Here is a 27,481-nt window from a genome sequence, read left to right on the forward strand (position 1 = left end):
TGGGATGAGCCACCAGTGTGGGCCAGCCATGAGCAGTGCACAAACAATCCCTCAACGTGCTCCAGAACTGCTACAGCACAACACTGATTTCAGCCCTGGCAGGAACCCTAGGAGGTCCTGACCTGCACCTGAGAGCATGGGAGGGCAGCGGAGTCCGTGGTTCCTCTGCAGGGCAAGAACCAGCAGGAACAGAGAGGGGCTGGCAGGAGTACAGCCTGGTCCCTGTGGCAGTCGGAAGCACATTTGGGACAGCATGAGGCTGCAAAGGTGTCCCCAGCAGGAGCACAGTCCCTGTCTGCCTCTGCAGCACAGACCAGGGAACAAGGGCAGGGACTTGCTCCTTGGTCTCAGATTGGGCTGAAGCTGCTCCAGAGCCCCAGGCTGTGGTCCATGGGAGGAATCCTACAGCCCTGCTCTCAATCCCAACCCCAGTCCCACTCCCAACCTCAGCTCTGCCTGGGAGCAGCACTGAAGGCACAGAGAGATGGAAGAGTGGGAACCTGCTCCCAGTCCCCAGGGCTCTGTTGCTCCTGTTGGAGTTGGGACCTGGACTGACCCACCCTGGGGACTCAGCTGAGACATCAGGTATATTTTTTGGAGAGTGCAGGCCAGTGCAGGCCACTCTGTATGCCCAGAGATGCCTCTTTCTTTTGAGCCTTCAGGCAAGCCGAGTCCTGCACCAACCAAAGGACTGAAATGTCTGGGCTTCCCCAGCTGCTGGGGCTGACTGTCTCCCCAGCATCTTGTTGCTCTGCATAGAGGAGTCCCAGAATTGTATGTGGTACCAGGAAACCTCCCAGCTGCCTTTCCTGAGGGTGGGTGCATCTCTCAGCCCAACAAAGATGTGTCAACCTAGAGCAAGAAAGATGCTTTTGCTCTGGGTGTACCCACCTGCATCTCCACGTTGGGATCCAGACAGGGCTGAAAGGGAAGAAAGCACCTGTCAGGAATTTGTGAGAATGCCCACACCGGTCCCAGCACTGAGTAAGCCCACAGCACACACATGCGAGGCATTTTGGGGTATTCTTGAATCTGTGGACAATGAGGCTGCAAATCCAACCAGTGTTTCCACTGGTAGAGGAGAAAAATAAGGGGGTGCAACAACCCTCCTCAGTCAGGACCTCACTCCTGACTGAGTGCAGCTCCTGCTGAGCCTCTGTACCATGAAAGTGGGAGCACACTGATGAATTCCAGCCTCAGCTCCAAGCCCAAAGCTTGTCCTCCTAGAGGCATTGAAGGGCTGGAAGGATCTCAGTGTATCCAAGGCTATAATCCCCCTCCTGGCAAGGATCCTTGCCTGGAAGGAAGATCAAACCCAAGTACAAGTCTCCATTCTCGACTCACTTTTTAAACAGAAAATCTGTCTCCCGTTTCCCAGGGCAGTGTCTCTGTTATGCCAACTGGGGGGAGTTCCACGGGCAGGGATCCCTGTTGTCCTGGCACTGAACCATCCAGGAAGTAGGCAGCTTCTCCAGAAAAGCCCCACTGGTTTCCCCCGGTTGTCTTGCCAGGAACCCTCTCCTGCAGGGACAGAGGGCAGGGAGGTGTTGGAGCACAGGACAGCCCCTTGGGCTGACAGGTGTCCTATGCTGCCAGCCCTGCTCCTGCAGCCATGGCAGGGTGCCTGGTGAGCTTGCCCCAAGCTGTGAGCCTGTGGATGCTGGCACAGGACATGAGACCTGCTGGCAGACCATAAGTCCCCTACACTGTGGCCCCAGGGCAGAGGTATCCTTGGCACACGGAGACCCAGGGTCATGGTCACATCCCACTGGCTCCATGCAGCCACCATAGACTCACCTATCCCTAAACCTGTGGGACAGGGTGGGTGGACAGGAGTGAAGCATATGACACGAAGGAAGGGAGCACCATATGCAGACCCTCCTGGGCAGACTGTTGGCATGGGGCTGATCCCCATCATCAGTGTGAGGGAGGGGACAGTAGTGGGGTGGGGACAGAGGTGGTGGGACGGAGAGGAAAATTATCTTCTGATGGGAATAAAGCAGGGAACTGTTTGTCACTTTTCTTAAACTGGCCAACACTACCCAGGGCCTCCAACTTCAAGTAAGAAACCATGGTTTGAACAATCTCAGCTCATCCCCACAGGCACCAGGCCATGGCCACGATGAGCAGCTGGGCCATGCAGAGGCTGAGCCCTTTCCTGGCTCTTGGGGTGGTAGGCTCGCTGTGGCAGCCCACAGCCACCACCACAGCCCCATGCAGAGCCACAGCAAGGAGGGGGCAGCTGAGGGGCACCACTACCAGTGCTGCTGCTCAGCTCCCCGAGGTCTGGAGCTAAGCAGGGCCGTGGGATGCTGCAAAGGTTCCCTGTGAGCAGCAGCAGGACAGGCAGTAGGGCATGGGGAGGCAGGGGGATGGAGATGTCTCCTCCTCCTGGGGTGGGTACAAGCACTGCTGTCCACTTTCCCCCCAAACCCACACCTCCTTCTGCCCTGAAGTGGTCTCTTGTTCCCCAGTTATCTATAGGGACTTGAAGGTCCAAACAGAACCTGTTTTTCCATTCTTGGCTATTGCATTGTTCTTGCAAGAATTGAAGTAACTGAAAGGCTGTGGCTTGTGTTGGCATCTCTCCATCAACTCTTCTGTGCAGTGAATTTGTTCTTTTTCCCATTGCTGATGCATGGAGAAACCCTCTGCTCAGAGGTTCCCTCAAGTCCCTACAGGTGTTAGGGAAAAGCAAATGTTTTAGGAGGACTCGAACACCAGGAGGGCTCTGAGCATCCCTTGCTCTCCAGCTGTGCCACAGCTACCAGTTCAGGAGTATAACCCATCACCATCCTGCAGCTCTTTGACAGCATGCCCCAATCCAGCAAGCTGACACTGTTCCAAGCACCCCTTTCCTGAGCTTTGGGAAAGGGTGGAGCAAAGTATCAGTTCAACCCAATAGCATTTCGCACTGAGAAAGATAATTTTTCTTCCCACTGGTGCTTGCCGTAGGTTTGAAGACCAGCGTCCCTTGGAAGGTTCAGCTTGCCAGTGGCACCATCCCATCCCTGCTGCTGTGCAGCACTGTGGCTGGAGAAGCTACCCTATCCTGTCCCAGGGCTCCTGGAAATCTTTGGCATCAAACTATACTTGCTTGATCCAAGACCTCACACTGGAAACTGAGCTTGTGGGAAAGGAGAGGTCTCTCCTCTTCTTTGTCAGGACTTCAATAAAAACCAGATTTCCAGTGCATCTGGGGCTCCCTGATGCTCCCCCACAAGGTGGAGGACACCCAGCAGCACTTCCCAGCAGCATCCCCTCCCTGTGGCCATGGTTCTTCTAGGGAAAGTTCTGCACCAGGGAAGCATCTCATCTGGACTCCTGACTCTGCCAGTCTTTTTCCCCACTGTTTTCCGTCAGGAGCCATGAAAGCTGCCCCAGCACAGTGCTTCAGTGCTCCACTCCAGCCTGGTATAGCCCCTCAGCCCAGTGCCTGCCTTAGCATCCTAAAGTTAAGTATATCAGGAGTTTGTCACTGGATTTTCCTTATGATAGATGGTCACTTCCTCTGTGCAAATCTACACAGCCCTGAGAATCCCCTTCCAGCCAGCAGGCATGTTTGCAGTCCTTTCCACATCCCAAATGCAACAAGAAATGCCGTGAGAGCTGTTTCCTCTGCTGGAGTCCAATGGCATTTTCCCAGCCTCTCCCCACCAAGCTAGGCAGCCAGATCCCTCCTGCCTGCTGAGCTTCCAGCTTGCAGGCCCAGCCAGCTGACTGCTGGAGGTCAGGAGGTGACTTGAAACCACCCGTGCTGGTCCCAGATTGAAAGAGCATCCTTTGTTCCTGAACAAGGACTTCCCAGTGCCATCCTGCTGACTAAGCGAAAAACCCACCACACCGCCCAGCAGCCCCAGGGCTCAGCTCCCAGTGACCTCAGGAAGTCAGTGCTCATGCGTTCCCAAGGCTTGCAGTCCTTGGTGGAAGCAGAACTCCTTCTGAAGGTGGCACTGGGGAGGTCATGGGCTGTTGTTATTCCTGCCTCCAGCTGTCACTGCTCCGGGCAGCCGAACCCCTCGTGTCCAGCAGAGTAATGCCAATGTGACTGCACAGGTAGGGCAGGTGATGGCACAGACAGGCAGAGGATGGCACAGACATGCAGGACAGATTCATTTCCCATCGCTGTGGCAGTCAGGGCAGTGTGAGGTGTCCAGAGCAGCCTGAGATGCTCCTGGCTGGCTGCAGGACCTGCTTCAGAGATGGCAGCAATCGACCCACCACAGCACAAGGGCAGGAGAGTGGGTGCTGTGACCCTTTGCCAAGGCTCAGCCAAGGGATCCCTCCCTCTCCCATATTGCCTCTCAGCCCTGGGGGGGGCCCTGGTAGCGTCTCTGCCTGTTCATGCTGCCCAGACCCTGCAGGATCCCAACCCAAACCCACTGACATCTGGGCAATGGGCAGAAGATCTCTCCCAGGTGCTGACAGCTCCCATTTTGGGCGAACACCACTGGCAGCTTGCTTTCCTGGAGATACTCTCTCAACATCTGCCTCCCAGCAGCCCTCCAGCATCTGGACTTGTCTCCTTATGGCAAACCTGAGGGTCTCCTGGGCTACCTGGGGAGTAGGGATGAGCTTTGTAAAGCCACAATGAAATCACCTATTACTGTTGAACTGAATCTTACCCTGGTCAGGAAATTATTCAGCTTTAATCAATTTATTAAATCCACCCTGGGGCCTTTTATGTGAACTCTCCTCCTAAGCTGGTGGTGTACCCCAGGGTCCACCAGCTTTCTTTAGGTCTTTTTCCTTTTTCTCAAATAACTCAAAACTCCAAGATGGAAGTCAGATAACCCAAAATCCTGACACAAAAAAAAAAAAAAAAAAAAATTATAAGCTGTAGAGATTTTCACTTTTTTTTTTTTTTTATGCTTTTCAGTTTTAAACATATCTGAAGAACTGGACTTTTATTTGTCTTTCAAGGCAAATGAGCTTCTGAGCTCATTGTGGGACGGCACCAGCTGCAATGTGAGAAAATCACGTACTGTGAAAATTTAAAAAAGCCCTGGGAAGCCTCATTCATTTTCTCTTCCTCCACATGCTACAGACCAGTATGACTGATGAGCAGCTGGATGCTCCTGAGGATGTATAGGGATCTCTCCAAGTGCAGAGGGACACCCTCAGACACACCCCAGGGCTGCAGGTACCTGTTCCTGCCCCTGAGGCTGAAGCAGGTTGCAGAGATGATGGAGTCACTGTGAGGGGAAAGGAGATGTGTCCTGGGATGATCTCTGAGGCCTTTGGAACTGTTAATGCTTCACTCAAAGCCATGGCCCTGCCCTTTTAAGATATATTTGTGCTTTGTTCCTGGGACAAAAGGAAAAGAAAAACCCACCCGGGTTCATTAGTGGGAAGCTGACAGTGACCTCTGTGCCTGCAGGGACGGGCATGGGAAGGATGTTTGTCCCTGGGCATGGGAAAGATGCTTTTCCCACCTCAGGTTCACTCCTGCTCTCAGGTTTCAGCAAGTGACTTGGATGAAACCACTGAGTACAAATTTTTCAGTTTCAGCTGGACTTTAGTTTTTTGCGAGGTGGAAGAGCAATCATGGTTTCATGTGATGGGAGCTGCAGGGAGACACTGCCCAGCTGCAAGGAAAACTTTGCTTTACTGAGGTGATTTCTTTCAGCTCAAAGTCCCCAGGCTGAAGTTAAACCCTCAGCACAGAAACCTCTTGCATGAGTGTGAAATCTGGCAGTGCCCAGAGGTGCGGGTGGCTTGTCAGAGTTGTTCCACGGCAGCAGCCACTCACCTCCTTTCTGAGAAGCAGATGGTGAGATCCAGATCCCAAAACAGCCTGCACCAGGTGCTGGATGAGCTGCCCAGGCTGGTGAGCCCTCAGAGGAGCTGATACCAGCCCAGGTGTGGCAAGCTGCTGTCAGGGCAGACATGATCCTGCCTGGTATGTATCAACCAGATAGGAGCTGGGTAGAGGCTGCTGTGGATGAGCATCCACATCCTGCTTCCAGTGCATCACCCCCCTGCTCCAGCCTGGTCCCCTTCCTGCCAGGGGGACACCGTGTCCTTGGGACTACATTGGCTAGGTTTGTGTAGTGGGGGGCTGTAGGGTGCCTTAGTGAGGGGGCACCAGAAGCCATCCCCATGCCAGACCCAGCCAGCTCCAGGACAGACCCACCACTACCCAATGCTGAGCTTGTCCACAGTGATAGGGGTTCCTCTGTGATAATGCATTTAAGAAAGAGTAAAAACCACTGCACAGTCCTGCAGATCCACAGGTCAGTGGAGAGGGAGGGGAGGAGGTGCTCCAGGTGCCAGAGCAGATTCCCCTGCAGCCCATGGAGATGACCATGGTGAGCCAGGCACCATGGTGAGCCAGGCTGTCCATCTGAAATCTGTGTGGTCCATGGTGGAGCAGACACCCACTTGCAGCCTGTGGAGGATCCTACACCTCTGCCTTCCCATGGCAGGAGTCTGCTCAGCCTCTGAGGGCTGATTTGAGATCCAAACTGCTGCTGGGAGCCTGCCTGGCTGCCACTGCCTTCTGCCCCCGTCTTGTTGTGCAGGAAGGCTTTATATGTCCTGCTAAAGGATTCAGCTTCCCTTTCCAACATCCCGCATGTCCCTCTCTTTTGGAAGAGAGCCCCAGGATTGGAAACGTCCTGTGGTAATGTGGGTGCTCAATCACAGCGGGACTTCCCCAACCCAGGGTCAAGCAGAGCTGCCGAGGAGGTGCCACACCCTGGCCACTTCCACCCAGAGGCACAGAGCCCCTGAGCCCTTTGCCAGGACCATCTCTCCTGTGGGGCAGGGAGAGGTTGGATGGTGGATCCTGTGGCTGAGCAGCAGAGGTCTGTGCGAGGAGCCACATTTCAAGTGTTTGGAATAACTGAGGTCTCCTGGGAGTCATTGGGCAGCTCACCAGGGGACCAGGAACTTGCTTAGACCCCGACAGTATGTTTAAGCTTTCAGGTGAGATCTTTACAGGTGTTTAGTTTAAAAAATAACCATGTCAGGGTCCATCTGGAGCCTGTGCTAGCCACGCTTCTGGCTGGTACACATCGACCTGAGCAAATAAGCCTGGGAGCAGTCAGCAGTAATACAGCTGCTATGTCCTCACCAACCTGTCATGCCACCCAGTGGTGTCCAGGGATAAGGAAAATGACAGCAAACATATGGGACACTTTCCTTGAGCCCTCTCCCTGTCTCCAGTTGTTCTCAGATGGGAGGACTTCCTGAGCAAGCCACGATTTTCTGATTCCTCTGCATTTACAAACTTCAGTAGATTCCTCCTCTTTGGACTTGTCAAAACCCCTCCCTTGGGGCACCTCCAGCAGCACCATCCCTCACCAGGGAGCTCCTGCACCTCAGCACCAAGAGCTGTCTACTTTGGGGTGGGTTGGATCTGTCTCCAACCTTCACTTCACATGCTGGAAGAGCTGGTGGCTCCATCCCTCTCCAGTCTCTCCAGGACTGTCCTGATTTTCCAGTCTCCCAGCTGTATCTTCTCTGGCTTAAGAGTCCCATCCTGCTCAGACAGGAAGGGTCCTTCCCACTAGAGTTTCTCAGAGACTCTATGGCCACTGTGATGGCTGTTGGCAGGGCTCAGCTGGCCCTACTTCCCTTTGTGCCCTTCCACTGCCCTGGTACATCCTGCGGGGCAGGATCAGCCCACTATGGTCCTTGCTGCCACACTGATGGCTCCCACAAGCCAGCTCCCACCCTGCATCCCACCTGGAGCAGACAGGACATCCACCATGGGGCAGAGGCATGTTGCTGTCCCACAGGCTGGCCCAAACCTCTGGGGTTTTCTCTCCAGTAATGTACTTTCCATTGCTCTTAAAAATAAAATCCCAGTAATAAAATCTCCAGCTAATTTTATCCCCAGCCTGTTTTTCCCAGGCTGCTGCAAGACAAGGTGCCTCCCTTGCCTTGCTGGGGGGGTTCACTGTGCAGCACCATCCAGGGTGTGTGGGGGGATGTGGGCTGAAGGGAAGGACATTGAGCCCCAGTAGCTGGTTGCCTACGGAAGGCATCTTTCGTCTTCGCCTTGCTGGGGACTCAGGAATGAGTGGGGATAGCAGGGGGTTGGTGTGGGGCCAAGGGGGACAGTTTGGTATGGTGTGACCATGGTCAGAGTGTGAGCTGGAAAAGCCACAGGAAGCAGAGATGGGCTCCAGGGCAGAACAGGTGGGGCAGCTTTGAGCTTCTGCTGTCGCCAGGACACAGGGCAGCTACAGTGGGAGCCATGCCCCGCCTCAGACCCCACCGACACAGCTGTCCCACAGGACACAAAGCAACCAGGGCATTCCTGGAGGTGTTGGATCCTGCAGGATGAGCTGCTTCCAGCCCTGCAGCCCCAACAACCCCATCAAGTTTTGCAATATTTAGCTTTCACGGTCCCCTTGGTTTTGCAGTTCTGGGCTCCCACTGAATGTGGGTGCTGCAGGGGAAGCTGAGTGATGGGAGTGAAGAAGGCTGAGGACCCTGGAGAGAAATAGACACCCTCTCCTAAAAGTATTACTTACAAAAGCTGCTTTTGTGGTTTTTTTCTTCTTTGTTTGCTCCTGATTTCTTGATTTTAGTAGGGCCAAGGAGATCTATGACTTTCTGGGAGCTGGCAGTGATGCAACAGCCTACTCATCCAAGGAAAATGTGAAAAATGGCTGGGCTGGGAAAACCCCTGTAGGATTTGGAACAGAGAAGCAAAATGGGAGCTGACATGCAGGTGTGTGGGAGGTGCAGAGTATGGGATACTGCAGGGGGAAAGCTGCCCCTGCAGACTCTGACAAGAACCCCCCCCCCCCAGAATCAGCTATATGCCCCCAGCTGCCCTGGATGCAGGGATGCCAAGGGTGCTACTGGAATGTCCCAATGGGACAAGTCTGGCAGCCTGGCATGGAGCAGCAGCCACAGGTAGGGACCAGCCACATGGCCACCAGTGAGAAGGTGCTGGCATTGGTGCAGGAGCATCAGCACCGGGATGTCTCTCACAAGCCCAAATTATTCTCTTCCTAAGCCATAAATACTAAATATTTATGACGAAATTGTTAGATTATTTGGTCATTCCCAGCTAAAGTCTTTCCAAGCTGGCCGAAGCCCATCCCTCACAGGGCACAGGACACCAGCCCCATACTCCAGCGTGGCTCCTGGTCTGGCACAGTGGGATGATTGATCCACACATGGGACCAGGTCTTCCCCACAAAGTGGTTCAGTCTGAGGACTAATAGAGGTCTTCGGAGATTTTAAGAGCTAATGGAGATTTTGGGAGCGTCCCAAAGAACCAGATGTTTTCAACCTAGCAGAGCTGCATGCTCAGCTCCTGGGGCCTACAGCACCAGGACAGGGCCATTTCTCCATGTGCTACTGAGAAACAGCTTTGCCCTTTCAACTGGCCTTAAATACAGCAGAAGGGAAAAGGAAAGTGTTTAAAATCCTGAACTTAAAACAGTACAAAATATTTAACATATTTTCATTTGGGGCTAAACAAAACCTTGGGGGCGGAGGCAGTGTCTTCTGACTTTCTTGGCTTAGTCAGTAGGGCAAAAAAGACTTTCTTTCCCAGTTTCAGCAGCACCTCGTGGGACCTTGCCATCTTCAGCCCCATGGATCTGGGGGCTCGGGCTAGAACATCCTGCTTGCACTGGACTGTCACTGCTGTGTCACTCTGCCCTGTGAGTCCCCATCTGTGGGCACACAAACATGGCCGTGGCTGTGACCCTGACCTGGGGCAGCAGCAGGATGCCCAGGACAGGCAGCACAGGCAGCACAGGCAGTGGAACAAGCCTACAGGTTCTTAACAGGAAGATTAGATCACTTATATCATACAAATTGGATTTCTTTTCTCCCCAAGGAAAAGGGCCAAGGGACCTAAAGCCACCATATCCCTACTTGGGGTCTTCCTGGGCTTGTAGGGACCCCCAGATCTCCTTCATGGGCAGGAGCTGGTTTCAAGAGCCAAGAGCAATCAAACCTGCCTTCCCGGACATGCTCGAGGATGGGGTGTCCTTGTCTGCCCACGGAAGACTTGTGGGGTCCCTCAGACCCATGAAGGGATGTCTTGTGGGGAAATGGAGGACACATGCCCACAAGAAGATCCAGAGCAGCAAGACTCGCTACTCCCAGTGCTGTCCCCTGGATCCAGCCAGAGGGCCAGCAGGAGTCATGTGTCTCCCCTGCTCCAGTGAAATGCTGGGCCAGTGAAATGCTGGGCCAGTGAAATGCTGGGCTGTTTGCACAGGCACGGAACAGCCCAGGTTTCCTGCTTTGGGGATGTAATGGTCTACGAAGGAGGGCCACAGAGATGATTAGAGGGATGGAGCATCTCTCCTATGAGGAAACATTGAGTGAGTTACAGGTGTTCGGCCCAGAGAAGGCTCCAGGGAGAGCTTAGACCCCCTTCCAGTGCCTAAAGGGGCTCCAAGAGAGCTGGAGAGGGACTTCGGACAAGAGGGAAGGGCCTCAAGTGTTAGATGGGATATTGGGAAGAAATTCTTCCCTGTGGAGGTGGTGAGGCCCTGGCACAGGTTGCCCAGAGAAGCTGTGGCTGCCCCATCCCTGGAAGTGTTTAAGGTCAGGTTGGATGGAGCTTGGAGCAACCTGGTATAGTGGAAGGTGTCCCTACTCATGGCAGGGGGGAGGAACTCCATGGTCTTTAAAGATCCCTTCCAATACAAACCAGTCTGGGATTCTGTGATTCTCTGATTCTCAGCTGAGGCAGGGCAGTCAAAGGGTGTTATTACACAAATGGGTTTTGATGGCTCCCTGGGATGTGGCTGCAGCCCAGGTCCAGTGCAGACTCTGCCCTTGCAGATACTTCTGTCCCTTCAGCTGCCTGCTCCCACCCAGAGCATGATTCCATGTCCTGGGAGGAGCAGCCAGAGGTGTCCTGATAGCAGGACAGGAGGACAGGGTCATCTGCACCCAGTGTCTGTACCCATTGCCACATCAGAGTCCCATGAAGGGACACTTTGGGTCTAAGGGAACCCACACAGTGTGTGTCCCCCAGGGTGCTGGCCATGACCCCAGCCCCTGCTCTGCTCCTCGACAGATGCTTTTCTGGGAGTGGAAGGATGATGGATATCTGCCATGGGCTGTTGCCTCATTGTGTAATGTGTGGGAGTAAAGTCATGGTCCCTGTGACACACAGCTGCAAAGCAAATCAGGAATTCTGAGTCTCACCCTTCCCCATCCCATGGGTGTCCCAGAAGGAGCATCTGCCTTCAATCAGCTGTACCTTGGAACAGACTGGGTTGGCCGTGCAGGCGGAGGTGAGCACGTGAACCAGGCTGGAATCACAGCCATGGGGAGCCATCGGATCTGGCAGGGACCTGATGAAACATTGAAGCGGAGCCAGGATGCTGTGCTTGATTCTCTCGGGATGGAGATGTTGGGGGTCCCTTGCACAGCTGTGGTGCAGTGTCCCCCCTGGAACGAGCCAGGATGGGGAGCAGAGGCTCAGCCACCACTGCCCCTACTGTACCCCGCAGTGGGGAGGGTAGGCCCTGTCCCTTCCACCTGGGACTGGGTCTTTGCTCACAGTGCTTCAAATGTCAGCCACAGGCACGGAAGGGGAACACGGAGCACTGGGAAGTGCCAGGTAATGCCTCTAAGGAGTTTATTGCTGCCGAGAGGAGTAAAGTGCTGGCAATCTGGAACATGGGATACAGGCAGGAGCCCAGGATACAGGTAGGGCTGCAGCAACGTGGCACAGGGATGGTCTGGGACAGGAGAACACCCTAAATGAGGAATCACAGAGCAAGAGGTACCAGGTGCCAGCTCACAGGTCTGAGGTGCACCAGGCACCTCCTTAGTCCAGTCAGCCCTGCATCGCCCAGCTCCCTATCCCAGTGAGAACCAGTGCCAGGACCCAGAGTCTTCTCCAGAGCATTACATCCTTGGTTCATCTTCCAAGGATTTGCACTGACAACAGCAGAACAGTGGGTGCAGATCATGGAAGCTGATGGTGCCAGTCCAGGGCAGGGACTCTGTCAGCAGAGCAGTGATGATCATGTGGCAGGAAAGAAAAGCAAAAAGCACAGAACGTTCGGGTTGGGGGCCCACAATGTGGCTGTTCCTGCTGGCACATGGGATAATTGCTGTGCTGGGAGAGTGGCCCTTCTTTAAGAGGGCAGCTGGGCACTCAGCCCAGCCTCCAAGGGCGTGAGAAGGACATGTAGCTGGGCAGGAGAAGAGAGACACTACAAATAGACCTAGGTGACTGGATTCTTTCCAAATTGCATGGCTGAGGACACAAAGAATGAGATCTTGGATCTCTGGGCAGCCCAGGGGCTGGGCTTGTGTCCAGACTGAGCCCAGGAGAGGGCTCACCCCACTCTCATAAGCAGCTCCAGGCTCTGGCAGTGGGGACTCACCATGGGGTGTTACCCACCATAAATGCCTGGGGACAGGCGTATTGACCCCATGGTGTTGCTCCTGTGTTTGACAACATCCAGTGTGGAGAGGCTGCAGCGAGGTGAGGTGGGTCAGCACGAGTTGCCCCGGCTGGGGAGCGCAGAGCCCTGCTCCAGCTGTTCCCAGTGTAACTGCAGCTTCACACAGTGGTTTCCAGGTGCTAACAGAGCCCTAGAGGCACTGTCACAGATCTGTGCAAACCCAGTTCTGGTAGGAACAGAGCCTGAAGAAAAGGGAAGGTGTTCACCCATGTCACCCACCATATATATTGCTTACAGAGCTGGGCCCAAACCCAGGTCTCATGGCTCCTGAATCACCATTCAGGGCTGCCAGCCCCCACAGTTAAGGGTGCTGAAATAGACACAGCCCAGACACACAGATGAGGGTCAGGCCCAGAAACAGCATGGCCAGGCCAAGGTGACAGCTTCAGGTTAGCCCTGCAGCTCTCAGGGCACCCCAGTCCCAGCAGGCCCATGGCACTTTTGGCACTCCCCTGTAACCTGCAGCAGGAAGGGAGCTGGGGGCCAGTGCTGCTGGCCAGGGCTGGGAGAACAACCCCCTGGGCTGGGGCAGGGAGAGCTGCCCTGGCTCTGCAGAGAGCAGCCTGGAGTGGGAACCATGGCCTTCTTTTTCCTTTGGAAGTCCTTATGGGCTCCACATCCAAAGAAAGGCATGAAATCAGAATTGAGGGCAACTACCACTCTCCTCCCTGCCCCAGCTGGAACTCATGGTTGCCCTTAGCAGCACCTGAAAGAGGCCATGGCAGCACCTGAAAGAGGCCATGGCAGAGATTCCTCTCCAGCTGTGGGACAATTGGCTGGAGTCTCTCTCCTGGGTCCATTCTCAGCAGGGGGTCTCAACCCCGAGGGAGGCTCTGCAGGGTGCAGGGGTCATCCCACAGCCTGGGCAAGGAGGGTGCTCTGGACCAGTGCAGAGCCCCAGGTTCACCCCACATGGGTGTTGCCACCTCAGCATAGGGCAGAGGAACATGTGTCACAGCATGCCATGCCACTGAGGTTCCCTCTGTCTGCCCCTGAGGGAAGGACTCACTGCAGAGCACCAGCCACTGCCGCCACCACCGTGGGGTGGCTCCAAGGAAGGGCACTCTAAAGTAAATAACAGGTTGTGAACTGCACCAGCACCACCTGAGGAGTGCAAGCCTCTAGAACAGTTTCTAGAGGAGCAGACAGATGAGGCTATAGAACTCGAAGGGGGGCAGGTGGCTTCAAGACCCCGTCCCACAGCAGGGGACAGGGGGTCCCCAGTCCCTAGGAAGCCCAGAGGAGATGGGAAAACACATGGGAACATGCCCAGGAGTAGAGACCCCTGGGCTCCTTGTGCTCACCAGACTGTGCAACTTCAGCTCATTCCACATCCCAAAGACAGAACAGTCACAGCCTTCAGGGCGGGTAGCACTAGATGGACTGATTTCGGCAGAGACAAAAGGTTAAATTAAATAGTTCACCCCACTTTATTATCCCTACAGACAGGTGACCCTCCTCATAAAGAGGGTTGCTTTTAATTAAACCTTAGGCAAAACAGGCACTGGACACCAAGGTGGCATCACAAAAGGGATGGCAGGCACTGATGCCTAGGAGACAACTAACACCCTACTCCTGCAGGCAAAGGACATGACTAGCCGTGGTCTTTGCTCTTCCTCCTCCACCCTCTCCCTGGCACTCTGCTGACCCCCATTCCAGCTGCAGGCACCAGAGTAGAACAGGGATTCATGCCTTGCAGCGAGCTTTAGGCCAGGATCACCCTCAAAGAGCACAGCTGAAAGGGACAGAGAGCAACAGACAAAAACAGGAGTGAGAACAGAACTGGTCTGCACGGTGCCAGCCTAGGGAAGGGCAAGCACCTTCTGCCCAGCTCAGCTCAGTGCTATGGCATGTCAGAGCTTGAAACAACCCTGGAGAGAAAAGCCCTGGTCTTGGGGGGATGGAAGGCCAGGGACCCATGGAGGTTCACAGGGATCTCCAGTGAAAGTACCATGGATACCAAGTACTGAGCCATAGTCGAATGTCATTCAGCTCAAGAATTGTCACTGAGCTGGGTGGGAAGCAGGAGGATACCTGAGATGCACAGCAGCTCCCCCTGCACAGGCAGCACAGGCAGCAGCCATGTCTCCTTCACACTGGGGGTTGTGGGGCTGGGGAGAGAGTCCCTGCACCCATTTAGAGACAGAAAAGGAGCAGCTTGAGAGCAGCATGGCTGGAAAGCCAGCAGCACAGTAGGGCAGGGATGCTCCCCAGGTGGGGTGCCAGCTTCCTCCTGCAGAGATGCCAATGGCAGTCCCAGACCCTGAGATACAACACCTGGAACAACGGGTGTGATGGGTTTGGGGCCAGAGTCCCTCGAAACCCCTAGGGAAGCTCGACGACAGGGAGGGGGAGGGAGGTGCTAGATGAAGGTGGAGTCCAGCTGGCTCGCCTCATGGTTGGTGCGGGCACGAGCCTCAAAGAGCTGCTTGATAAGGGCAGATTTCTCCTGCTCCAACTGGGTGATGCGCTCGCTCTTGTCAGTCACCTCCTGCAAGAGATGGGAGGAAAACGCTGCTCAGAGGAGGAAAATGCTGGCAACTGCTGTATTGCAGGTAAGATTACATAGAACCACAGAATCACAGGCTGGTTTGAGTGGGAGGACCTTAAAGCTCATCTCATTCCACCCCCTGCCATGGGCAGGGACACCTTCCACTAGCCCAGGTTGCTCCAAGCCCTGTCCAACCTACCCTTGGACACTTCCAGGGGTGGGGCAGCCACAGCTTCTCTGGGCAACCTGTGCCAGGGCCTCACCACCCTCACAACCAAGAATTCCTTCCCAATATCCCATCTAGCCCTGCCCTCTGGCAGTGGGAAGCCATTCCCCCTTGTCCTGTCCCTCCAGTCCCTTGTCCCAAGTCCTTCTCCAGCTCTCTCAGAGCCCCTTCAGGTACTGGAAGGAGCTCCAAGCTCTCCCTGGAGCCTTCTCTTCTCCAGGCTGAACACCCCCAGCTCTCCCAGCATGGCTCCAGAGCAGAAGGGCTCCAGCCCTCAGAGCATCTTTGTGGTCGTGTGCTGGGACAGGAACCCCAGCAGTAAGCCTGGCCCTGGTGGGGGCACCATGGGCATCCCTTCCCCATCTGCCCTGCTTACAGACCCCAGCTGCAGTCTCATCACCCTCTTGTGACCTGCATTTGTCACAGTCTTTTCCCTCTGACAGGAATGCCCCATCCCTACCCATTGACTCACCCAGTAAACAGATGGACACAGTTGGGCACAGCTGCATGCCAGAGGGTTTCTGTGTGCAGCCCTTCTCGGGGATGACCAAGGTTGGCCAAGCTGAAGGAACACTTCCCACTGCCTAGCATTCCTTTCCTGGCCCTATCCCACCTTCCTTTCCCAGCACCCGCAAGGGCATCTCCTCCACCTGTACCCCCACTCACCTTGGTGAGAAGCCGATTCTGCTCCTTTAGCATGTTGATGGCTTGCTGGGAGCCTGTGGAGGCTGGGGACACTGTGGTGACCAGCCTGCTCAGGGCTGAGGAGGGGTTTGCTGGCTGCAGGAAGGTGAAGGGATCAGACATTGAGCCTCCTCCATTGTGGCCCTTCCCAGCCTTTCTTCAAGGCTGGAAGCTGTTTCTGTGGCACACAGGGAACTGAGAGAAGCCCAGCAGAGGATTAAAATCCCAGCACAGGCCATCGCAGGGTCTCTGGCCCACCAGGCAGAGGGGGGAAGCATTCCTGCCAGCGTGCCTGGCTCCTACCAGGAGCCCGATGGGACAGTCAGCTCTGAGGTGGCTGGTTCAGCACTTCAGCAGGTTGGATTTTTATTCACTTGACAATGGTTATACCTTTTTGGGAACCTCCTTTAGTCCCCCAAATGCCTTGACCATCCTCCAGCCCAGCTCAGGGGGACAGCTGTGCTGTCCTCTTGGCTGCCCCCCATCACCTGTCTTGCCAGTGGAGCCCAGTCACCTCGTCAGAGCTGGGGGAAACTCTGGCAGCTCCAATGTCAGCCCTGCTACCAGCATGGGGAGGGAAAGGATGGGTCCTAAGGTCACACAAACAACTTCAAGCTGCTGATGGCTGTTCTCACCTTGCCAGTGGTGGAAAGGAATTCACCCAGGCAGCGGTTCACCTCCTGCAGCTTGGGGACCAGGCGCCCCAGATGGCTCCAGCCACCCTCAGGGAAATCCTGTGGGATGAGAGGAAGAAGAGGCTGGGGGTTACCATGGGGCTGGCTCCAGGTCCAGCCAAGTCCCAGTCCAGTTCTCCAAATCCACAGAGCAGCCCCACCTCCTCCCAAGCAGCCAGGCACCATAAGAACAAGCCCCAGACTCACAGTACTGCTTCTCTTCTTCCCCAGGAGCCGCTGGTGCTCCTGCATGAGCTGGATGTGCTGGTGGTACCAGTCTCGAGCCTGGTCTATGAGCTCCAGGCCCTGCAGCAGGAAATCCTTCTCTTGTTCCAGCTCTTTCATGTACTTCAGCTGCAGGACAGAGCACAGGGATGTCACCGACTCCCCATCAAGGCCTTGTTGAGTTCCAGGAGCTGGTTTCTTCATGAGGTATGGAGGGATGTGGATATGGGCAGAGGTCTTATCCCTCTCCTCGTGAGAAGCCATAGAGGAATGGGATGATGTCTGCTGCCTGATGCTGCTTTGGAGGACAAGTTTTGGAGGAAGAGTTTAGGAGGAAGAGTTCTCTAGTTTGAGAGAACAACCGAAGCAGGTGATGGACACTCAGATCACCTCCACCCTCCTGCTCCCCTTCACAGAAGCTGTTTTCTTCACCTCTTATTTACCCAGGGAGGCAGCAGGAGCAGCCACCCCCATCTCCCTTCAGGGTGTGAGCATCAGCCCCAGCACAGACACACTTGGATTTTGGCAAGGAGCGAACAGCCCAGCTCACTGTGCAGGCTGCGAGCAGGGGAAAACCTGCAGTCTTGTTTCCCCAGCACTCTGCCCCCACTTTGCTTCACCCCGCAAAGTACATTGAGCTGTGCAGAGTGTAGCAGAGCACACCTCTCTGCTGAGTGTCTCTGCCAGTCACTCAGGTTGGGGACCTTGGTGTGCCTGGAGAGCTGCTACAGGAGTGCCTGGGGCCCCTACCTCCAGAGCAGGCCCCTGGGACAGGATGAGCAGAACCCTGTGCCTGGCTGCAACACAGCCAAGGCTGCTGGAGAACAGGGGGGTCAGCCTGCATCCACGGGGGACACAGGGTCCCCATTCCACTGCCACCTTCTGCCTCTACTTCCCTTCAGCACCACTTTGCCACCAGCAATCACAGAGGTGGAGAGGGAAGAGGGGACATCCCCAGAGAACAGAGTACTGGTGCAGTGACCCATTCATCACTCTCACCCTGTGAGCCCAAAGGTGCTGCTCCCCTTCTCCATGCCAGGCTGCTCCCCCAGCTTCTGCACCCATCTCCAAGCCAAGGGCATGGGGAGCTGCCTGCCTTGCTGCCTCTGCCTTCTTTGCCACAACACAGCCTGGCCTTTACCCACAGCACAGACTGGGCTCCAGCGTGTCTTCTGCTCATCCCACACCTGCCACGCAATACACTGGGGTTGCTCTTGCTCCCACTTACTGGAAACACTGTTTGCAACATGAGAGCCTCCCTGCATACTTCTCCGATGGCCCAAAGGGACATACCCAGAGGAAGAAGTGCAGAGCCTTGATGCTATGGAGGCCATTTGTGAGGGGCATGAAGAAGGTGCTGTATGTGGCAAGGACTCCCACTCAGCTGGGGGTGCGGCCCACTGCTGCCTGTTCTGCCCTGTTCCCACTGGGCTTGCTGGCCAGCACGGTGACCAGAGGAAGAAGCAACATCCCACAGAGCAGAGGGACAACGCCAGCTCTGCCTGGTGTGGGGATAGATGACATCTCACAAGGATGGGACACTGGGCAAAGGCAGCTTCAGAGGCATGAGGAAGACAAAGAACTGGACTTGGTTGGTGCTACCTGGGGTTAAGAGGAGGGGATGGAGCTGTGCCCTCAGCTGTCTACAAATGACAGTGCTCAGCCTCTCACGGAAGGTCTCATCCCAGGCACCCTCATGGCCATGGGGAAGTCAGACCAGTCAATGAGGGACTGGCTGGAAAACACCAGCTGATGAGTAGGGACCAGCTGTGGCGGTGCAAAGGGTCCTGGGGTTGCAGCACAGCCCTCACAGCTCCACTCCCTGCTCAGGAGGAACCAGTCCTGGTGCACTTTGGGATGTAGGATGGACACAAGTGCTACCATCTGCCACGGGCTTTAGGCAAACAAGTCTATTGACAGTTCCTTGTCCCCTGGGGGCCCAGCATCCTCCCACCACTGGGGCAAGGAGGGGTAGGAGAGGTGACAGCATAAGGATTAGGTCCTTGCTGGACTCAAACCTGTTCTCTGTAGGCTCACAAATGGGACCAGTGCCCAAAGGCTGTGCCCAGGGTGTCACGAAAGGCTGAGACAGGGACAGACACCACTTCTCTGGGCTTAGAAGCACAGAAAGACAGTGCAGCTCTCGGGTATGTTGCGGAGAGGGTAAAAAAATGCAGAGGACCTCTCCCACTGCCCCCACAACTTGGGGAAATAGAGACCAGGGCAACACAAGCCCAGAGCAAGAGCACTTGTGGCAGAGCTGGGGACAGACACAGTGCCCACCAGCCCCTTCTCACTAGCACCAGGTAGGTCCTTGAGTTCACAGCAGTGATGGGCTCCAGCCCAGAGCTGTGCGCACAGGGGAAAGCCTTGCCAGGGAAGCAGAGACCTTCCCAACTTCCAGCCACCTAAAACCCTTGAAGAAACAAAGCCCTCAATCCCAAACATTCATTTATCACTCCTTATCAGCACCTTTCAGCAGCGACTGCTTGGCCCAATGGGGATCTTGGCCCTTGCAAGGCTGCAAGCCCAGCAAACACCCCCTCCCAGGCTGGCACTGGGGCATGTTGTGTCCCCCAAGGTGAGCGCCAGGCTGGGCACCACCACTCAGGCCTGCTGGGCTGCAGGAGCATGGTGACACCAGGGTGTAAAGGGTAGAAGTGCAAGGGTGATAGTCCCACCAAGCACTCATCCTGTAGGCTTGGTCCTGGCTCTCTTCCCAGGACAATTTAGCTTGAGCCTGTGGGCAACATGCCCAGGCAGCTTCTCCAGGGCAGATCCCTTCACCCAGGCAATCTGATCCAAGCCTCTCCCCTCAGGGGCAGAGAGAGAAGCAGATGCCTCCATCCTGGGCTGCCTGGCTAAATTCAATGTGGATTTCTCTGCTTTGCTGGCAAAAAGTCTCTTGAGAGCCAGGAGGATCAGTATGCTTGAGCCCTGACCTGCAGGAAACATCCGGAAGGGGGCACAGCCTGGCCCCACCACTTGCCAGTGCAGAGTACCTGACCCTCACTGGGGTGCTTGAAAGGCCCAGAGACCCACCTGTTGCCACACCTCCACCTTTGCCTTTCCCTGCCCAGTACCTTGCCCACAGGGAAGGCAGCCATGCAGTCAAATGCTAGCTCCACAGGCTGACCCCACTCCAGGGGAAGGCATGAACCTCCTCCCCGTCGGGCACGATTTCTGGCAAAAACAGAAAGAGCAGTGGAAGTTAGGGCAGCACCTCCACATACATCAACAGAGCTTTGTATCCAAAATATCAGGATCTGCCCAATGTCCCATGGCTCACGTGTGCAGGTGGGCAGAGGGGGAGCCATAGCCCAGAGATGGTGTCAGCAGTGAGGGACCCCTGCAATCCACCTTCCCCTTCACGGGAGCCCATGACAGGGCTGTCCCTTACCATGCTGAAATCCACGCCGTTGGTGATGGTGTGTCTCCGGTGTTCTGCACGGCCCCTCTGATGCCTCCGAGTGTCCCCAGCCCCCGGGTGGCCACCATCCCCCTGGGACTGCCCAGCAGACTTTGCATCACCACCTGGAACAGAGGAAGGCATGAGGCCACCAGCCACTTCCAACAAGAACCTCCCCAGGGTTCCGACTTCTGTGGGATGATCTGCAGGGTGGTCTTGCAAACAGGGAGAGGCTGAGCAAAGCACCAGCCTTAGTGCCTGCTCCCATCTTTGTCCAGGCAGGACAGGCTTCAGGAATGACTGACTCGGCTGCGCCAGGCTGGCAACAAACCTCAGTGTCATCTTCTGCAGAGAGTAAGTGATAGGAGAAATAGAAACTTTACTCACAGTATCCTGGAATGCCCAAATAAGGAACAATATAATCTTGGAGAAGTCCTAGAGAATTAGCTAAGGGATGTACTCAAACAAACAGGAGGTAAACTAAGCTCTGTGTACCCAAACAAGATAAAGAACAAATGTTACAGTTTTTAGTGGTGAAACAATAATGCTGTGCCTGCTCAAGACCTGAGGTCAAGACAGCAAAGAAGATCTGTAAGGATCAAAGAAGGACTTCCATTATGGGTGTGACTATGTAAAGCAAACTAATGAATATGCATTAAGTGAGAATATATAATTAATATATAAACAGTATGTGTGATAAAAAGCCCTGTCCATCTGTCGTTTGATTAGAGGAGCTCTCCTCCGAACGTCCAGCGCTGAATAAAGAAGAATGCCCTTTTTAATATCTACAAATTGGCATTAAGAAGTTTGTTTCTGCTGCTTTTTGGTATCACAAGCAGCTTCCAGGCAAAACTAGTCCAGTCAGTGATATTGCTGGCCCTCATGGGACACCCGGCTCCCACTCAGGTGGCACCAGCTCTGCCAGGAACCCAACTTCATCTGAAGGCAGCTCCTGCTTGGTGATGGACTTGGCCATGTGGACATCCCCCCAGACTGCATACCTGTGATGTAATCACAGAGTAAATCAGGCTGTAGTTTTTTCAAAATTTTATTAAAACTCCAACATCCTATCCTGCAAAAGACTAATCTACCACAAACACATGGTGCTAATGCAAATCCATGCATAACCTATTTTTGGAGATTAAGTTCATACTGGCAGGTTCCAGGTTGGATCAGACACCTCCTGCCCATCAGCCAGGGCAGGACTTCCCTGGGCACCTGCACTGAAGTGTGTACAAGCCCTGCACCACCTGCCCTCACCAGAAACCCAGCCCTGTAGCCACAGCCAAGCCAGCTCTGATCCGCCTCTGGCTGAGCTGGCAGAGCAGCACTCTGAAACCCCACTGTGTTGAGAGTATCTTAGATGATGCAGGACATATATTGCTGCAGGCCTGTTTGCACAATCCAGCCTGCGTGCTGGACGGCGGGGACCTGTGTCCTTGAGCAGCAGATATGAGAAAGCTGCATAGAGGTAAACAAGAGAAGAGGATGTTATCCAGGGTGTGAGAAACCACAAGATGGGAGGGCCTGGAAATGTCAGAGCGCGTGCCTTGGCTAGTGGAGCCAATAAAGATATAGCTATAGTGTGTGAAAACGGATGTAACGAAGAGAGAGTTAGAGTAGAGCGTGTGAACCCTGTAGGACCCTTGATAATGTGTGCATTTTTGGAATAAAGCGGAGCATTGACTGTACCTCCATGAGGATGTGTCTTTGGAGCTCCTTTTTGCATCTTCTCATTTTACCACTGCCCCAAACCATAGCACCAGGGCAGCCAGGCCTGCAGCCAGCACATCCCCAGGCATGTCTGGGCACCACCCTGCTGCTCTTCCTTTCCTGGCCCAGCACACCCTGCCTCATGCTACTCCCTCAGTCCTGCAGCTTGCCTGCTCCCTGCACAGAAGTCTCCTCAAGAGTGCTTTTCCCAACCTGGCTTTTCAACAGGAGCATTAGAGAGTTGGTAAATAATGGCAGGCAGCTGGGGAAAATACACCCTCCTCGGGACTGCTCCCCATGCATCTGCCATCCATCGCACATCCTTCTCCTATGGTTGGGCACATGCTGGCTCCTAGGTACCAGAGCTACCTGGCTCAGGTCTGGCATGTTCCCTGCTGCAGGCACATGAAGGGCTGTTAGTGCCAGGACAGGGTGCATGGCATCACCTGGGCTGGCACATTGCTTCCTTCTGCTCCACGAGTTTCCTCAGGCAAGCACATGGACACGATGGAGCTGGGATACAGGGCAAGGGAGATCGGGGGCAATGGCCACAGGAGCCACCCTTCATTTTAAGGCAACGAGATCTGGGAGAGCTGCACTGTGCCAGGGCTGCCTGTGCTGCCACATTCACACCGGTTCAGTAGTGGGAACCAGATTCAGGCTGAGGGGAGAGCAGGCAACGTGACAGCTCAGTGCATCACTACATGTCATTGGAGAAAGAAGTCACCAGGCCACGGGAAAAGTCCTCCTGGTCCATCACAGCATCCTGCTCCACCTGCCAGCAAATACTCTGGCACAGACAGGTCTCCAGCACATCGATATACACGGTCTTTGGTATCACCCATCCATGTGCTTTGCCAACTGCCTTTGGTTTCATACACCCAAATTTACCTGGGAGGAACCCAGCAAGACTGGTGTGACCATGTGAGTGTTCTCCTAGCAGACCTGTAGCACATCCTGCTCGGAAAACTGAGAAACAGCCCCAAATCAAGGGTACCTTCAACAGGTAGACTCCCAAGGCAAAGCCAGGAGCATTTCTGGTAGGAGCTGCAGGACAGATGTGTTAAAAGATTTTTGCTGCTGTTACCTGGAAGTGCTGGGTTGAACTGAGCTGAACCTGTGATAAGCAGGAGCTCCTGGTCAAACAATCAAGCTCTGTGCACCTGAACAGACAAGGCAGTGGCTAAAAAAGGATCCCTGCTAATGAGCTTGGATAGTTCTTCTTAGGAAAAGAGCAGGACCAGATCATCAGAGGTGGAAGAGATCCTGACATGAGATAAAGGACAGACTCCTCCCTCTGGGAACCTCCCTGCCCAAGACAAGCAGACACCTCATGGTTGTTTTACACATTTCCACACTTGTCCTTGGCAATGGCCCAGACAAGCCCCTACAAACCGTCCTACCCCTGCTGCCAGTGCCACCAGCTCTCCAGGGAGCTGCTAGAGCCAGGCCACCCCTAGAGCAAGGGAAAGTGAAGTGCTGGGGAGGAGGCAGTGCCCAAGACCATCACACACCTCCTGGGCAAGGCACTTTCTGCTCCGTGCTTTGACTTCCCCAGGTCTCAGCTCACAGGGGAACCACAGAGGTAAAGACCCCCAGGAGTGACACACTCAGAAGTTGCTGTGACAAGGCACGAGTGGGCACCACCACAGTGACTTCCCCAATATCCACCTCACCATCCTTGTGCTTAGAGGGTGCTGTTGGCTCCCCAGGGACCGTGGGGCACCCAGCAGAAGCTTGCAGGCTGCCTGAGCGCTGCTGGGCTGAGGAGAAGCTGGAAGGTGACTTAAGCAGGGACTTCTTTAAATCACTTCAGCCCACACACTAGCAGAACTTAGTGAGAGAAAGGGAATTGTTGTCCACTGGCTCACTGCACCCCTGGACATGCCAGGAGAGTCACATGGCCCCAACCTCTGCCATTTCGCCATGAGTCACATCCAAATCACCTTTGACCCCAGATCATAAAGCAGAGCTGGGGAGGCATCCTGTGAGCACCCCCTTTCCCCAAATCATAGGCAGAGAGAGCTTCCTCTGACTTGTTACATCCTCTCACTGCACCTACAGAAGCCACTACATGTAGCTGGAGGCTCAGAGCAGCCTCGCACGCAAAGAATATAATCTTAGTGGAGACAGGGCTTCCTGGAGGCACAGGCAGCTCCCAGCACTCAGCACACTTCTCTGTAGTGTGATGGAGCTGTGTCCTGACACAGCACTGCCCAACTCCCTCATGGCCAGCTGAGGAGGACATCCACCCGTTGAACCACACTCTGGGAAACCTTCCAGCGCTCCAAGGGAGCACTGGGCAGTTGTGCAGGACCTGGAGTTAAAAGAGATGGAGTAACTCTGAGCTGTAACATTTTCTAAGCTGATGAATCAACTTGAAACTCAGGCCTCTTGCCAGAATATGACCCTGCAGCTTGGGAAGCTGGCATCAAGGGCTGAGGCACTAATCTTTTCCACAGGCTCCAAACAGTTGTGGAACATCAGCCTATAATGAAAAGATCCTCAGCAAGCAGAAAGCTGCTGCAGTCATTTGCTTGCTCCTTCCCAGGGTAGAGTTTTCAATCTGCTGTCTATTCACCAAGCAGGATTTTTTTCAGGTTTTTCCAGATTTACACTCTTGATGATAGAAGAGTCAGCCTGCTTAATAATATTGCCTTAGATGAAGCTCCAGCGATTAGTCTGGAGCAACATGGAAAGCAGAGAACCTCAGCCACAGTTAAAGTTTCTTCTCCACCCAGCAGAAGGGACTGGGAGGTAGTGGGCGGGAAGGGAAGGCAAACCAGCCTGACATTCCCGAGGTGGAGGAAGTCATGTCATCACACTCAGGTCGTGCAATAACAAACACCAGGTCCTCACACAGACCTTTATGTCCTCAGATCTCAAAGCACTTCACAAACCTAGATAAAGAATTATTACCTACCCAGATAAGCCCAGAAATTTGATTTCCTTATAACATCTCCTACTGACTAACGACAAATCAAGACACCAGTGAAAAGGTCTCTCCTGTGCCAAGGTCAGCGTACCACCGCAGAGGGCTCTGGCAGAGCCACACAGGGACCCCAGGTACCAAGGAAGGGGAAGAGTCCACAGGGACCTGCAGGTGAGCTCTGTAGCCAGAGCCTGGGACAGCAAAGCATGTTGCCCTGGTGCCACTTTCTCATTTATTCATTGTTTAATTATTTGTTATTGGGAATAGTGCTGCAGAATGATCCAAACCAAAAAGCTGGATCAGGTTTTGCAATTTTTATTTTGCAATTTTTATTGCACGTGCATGACATTGTGAAAGAATCCTTTCTGAGGACCACCCCAGCCCAGAGCCCACCCGAGCACACGGCTACTCCGTGATCACAACCCTCACCCCGTCAAGGTTGCTCGGGGGGTCCCCAGGTCCCAGCCATCCTCTGAGACTCCCAGCTGTGTCAGTCACCCTCGGGGAAGGTCAGGACAGACTCTACGCCCGGGGACAACCACGGACACGTTACGGCAAAGCCCTTAATTCCTTCTGTCAGCGCTATAAATAGCACAGCGCCTCGCGAAGGGAGAACAGCCCTGGGTGGGCGGCGGCGTCGGGATATCCACATCGGGATCGGAGCCCAGTAAAGCCAAACTGAGCACGGCAGTAACTTTGGCGGAGTTTTACACTGGCCCTACGCTGGCTCTAGCCCAGAGGAGAACACAAGGGACGGGGGAGAACAACCAGATTCCAGCCCGATCTCTGGGCGCCAGTCCCCGGGCCCGGCGCTGCCATCAACCCCGCGAGCCCAGAGCCCCCCGCTCAGTCCCGCCACTCACCGCGGCCTCGGGGCTGGCTGTGCCCCGGTTCCCGCTGCCCAGTGTTCTTCCCCCGCCGCTCCTCGGAACAGCGAGGGCTCGGCGGCTTCTCCACGCTCCGCTGCCCGCCGCTGCCGCCCTCAACCGGGGGCTCAGCCCCGGGCAGGGCCGCCCGCAGCCCCAAGACGAACCTCTCGAAGGTGAGGTACCCGCTGGCCGGTGCCGCCTGCCGCAACCCCTCCATCACCCCGGTGGGCAGCTCCCGGGCTTCTGCGCCCCGCCAGCGCGACTCGATCTCCCGTAGGTGCACGTAACCCCGCCGCCGGTCATCCAGGATATCGAAAAGAGTCCGCAGGCTCTGCAGGAAAACCCGAGGAAGACCCTCGGTACCGGCGGGGAGCGACCGATCGCCGCGTTCCGGAGCCATCGCCGCCGAGCGTTACCCCAGGGCCAGCCCCGCGCGCCTATTGGTCAGGGGCGGGATGTCCCGAGCTCTCATTGGGTGGCGGCGGGCGGTCCCTCTGACCATTGGCTGAGAGGGAGGACGGCGGTTTGAGTTCCACGCGGCGCCCGCCCCGCTCGCGGCCGGGGTCCCGGTCCCTTCGGAGAGGGATGGCGGAGGGACCGGGACCGCGCCACTTTCCCGGCCGCGAGCGAGGCGGGCTCAGGGAGATATTTATTCTTCGATCCTCTGATTACCCAGGACCCTGCACCCCGAGAAGAGCTGCTCTGGCCGGTGTCCGTCCGTCCATCCATCCATCCAGGCACAAATCCTGGTTTCTTTTCAAGCAGAGATACCTGAAAACCTGTCGTAGTTTAACCCCAGCCAGCAGCTAAGCACCACACAGCCTCTTGCTCACTCCTGGTGGCATGGGGGAGAGAATGGGAAGGGTAAAAGTGGGAAAACTCATGGGTTGAGATAAAGGCAGTTTAATGGGGAAAACGAAAGCCACTCACACAAACAAAGCAAAACAAAGATTTCATTCACTGCTTCTCATGGGCAGGCAGGTGTGCAACCTTCCCCAGGAAAGCAGGGCTCTATGCTGTGTAACAGTTACTGCGGAAGACAAACGCCAAACCCTTCCTCCTTCTTCCCCTCGGTTTATACACTGAACATGATGCCGCATGGTCCAGAATATCCCTTGGGTCAGCTGTCCCGGCTGTGTACCCTCCCAACTGCTTGTGCACCCACAGCCCCTACACTGGTGGGTTTGGGTGAGAAGCAGAAAAGACCTTGGCTCTGTGCAAACACCACTCAGCAACAAAAAAAATCTCTGTATTATCAGCACCATTTTCAGCACAAATCCAAAATCTATCCCCATGAGTCCACCCTGCTAAAACCAGCACAACTCCTAGAGACTTCAGAGCCAATGTAATTAGCGAAGAGGGGAAAAAAACCCACAGCTGTAGCATTCACTCTCACCATCACCTTTGCAAACACACCCCAGAAGTGTCAGTCAATGCCGCATCCCTACAGAAGAGGGATGTAAAGCACAAGCACAGTGCTGTACTTGCCTGATACATGGAGGAAGTGAGTGCTGACAGAGGGAATTGAGTGCCATCATCCCAGTGCTGTGGCTGGTGAGGCACCAGTGGCCATCAGCCAGCAGGAGCTGGGAGAGGGGCTCAAAGGAGCCACAGACGTGAATAAAGGGGGAAAAAGACCCCTCCGGTGTTGACAAATGTGAAAGAAACAGGATTTGCATCTTATCTTTTATAAACTTAATATGTACTGGCATTGGTAGGAGAATGAGTTTCTGTACTTTATAGGGAAATTTGCTGTGTCTGTTAGATGCAGCAGTATGTTAATCCTAGTGCAAGATGCTGCCTTCTCTTCAAAACCTCTCCATTAGACAGTGTGTCCTGCTCCAG

The 27,481-nt window shown here is 54.8% G+C and overlaps 1 protein-coding gene across 1 annotated transcript; it reads right to left on the reverse strand.

The window, feature by feature from the left end:
• Positions 1-13,566: 13,566 nt before the first annotated feature.
• Positions 13,567-26,062, reverse strand: SAPCD2 (suppressor APC domain containing 2). The gene is made up of 6 exons (XM_051807618.1): positions 25,631-26,062; positions 20,114-20,247; positions 16,696-16,842; positions 16,450-16,548; positions 15,797-15,910; positions 13,567-14,904 (listed from the first exon to the last, which is right to left on the reverse strand). The coding sequence occupies exons 1-6, from the start codon at positions 26,034-26,036 to the stop codon at positions 14,776-14,778; spliced, it is 1,029 nt and encodes a 342-aa protein (XP_051663578.1). The 5' UTR covers positions 26,037-26,062; the 3' UTR covers positions 13,567-14,775.
• Positions 26,063-27,481: the final 1,419 nt, after the last annotated feature.

This window comes from Manacus candei, unplaced genomic scaffold (genome assembly GCF_025592945.1).
Source record: "Manacus candei isolate 608988 ecotype Guabito, Panama unplaced genomic scaffold, ASM2559294v1 h1tg000071l, whole genome shotgun sequence".
NCBI classification, from domain to species: Eukaryota; Metazoa; Chordata; class Aves; order Passeriformes; family Pipridae; genus Manacus; species Manacus candei.

Bases quoted from the DNA above. Each gene is read 5' to 3' on its own strand.
- SAPCD2 (XM_051807618.1), bottom strand. From the start codon at position 26,036: ATGGCTCCGGAACGCGGCGATCGGTCGCTCCCCGCCGGTACCGAGGGT. The intron at 20,248-25,630 runs GTGAGTGGCGGG...CCTCTGTTCCAG, and splicing joins CAGCCAGCCCCGAGGCCGCG to GTGGTGATGCAAAGTCTGCT. The intron at 16,549-16,695 runs GTGAGTCTGGGG...CTCATCCCACAG, and splicing joins GGAAGAAGAGAAGCAGTACT to GATTTCCCTGAGGGTGGCTG.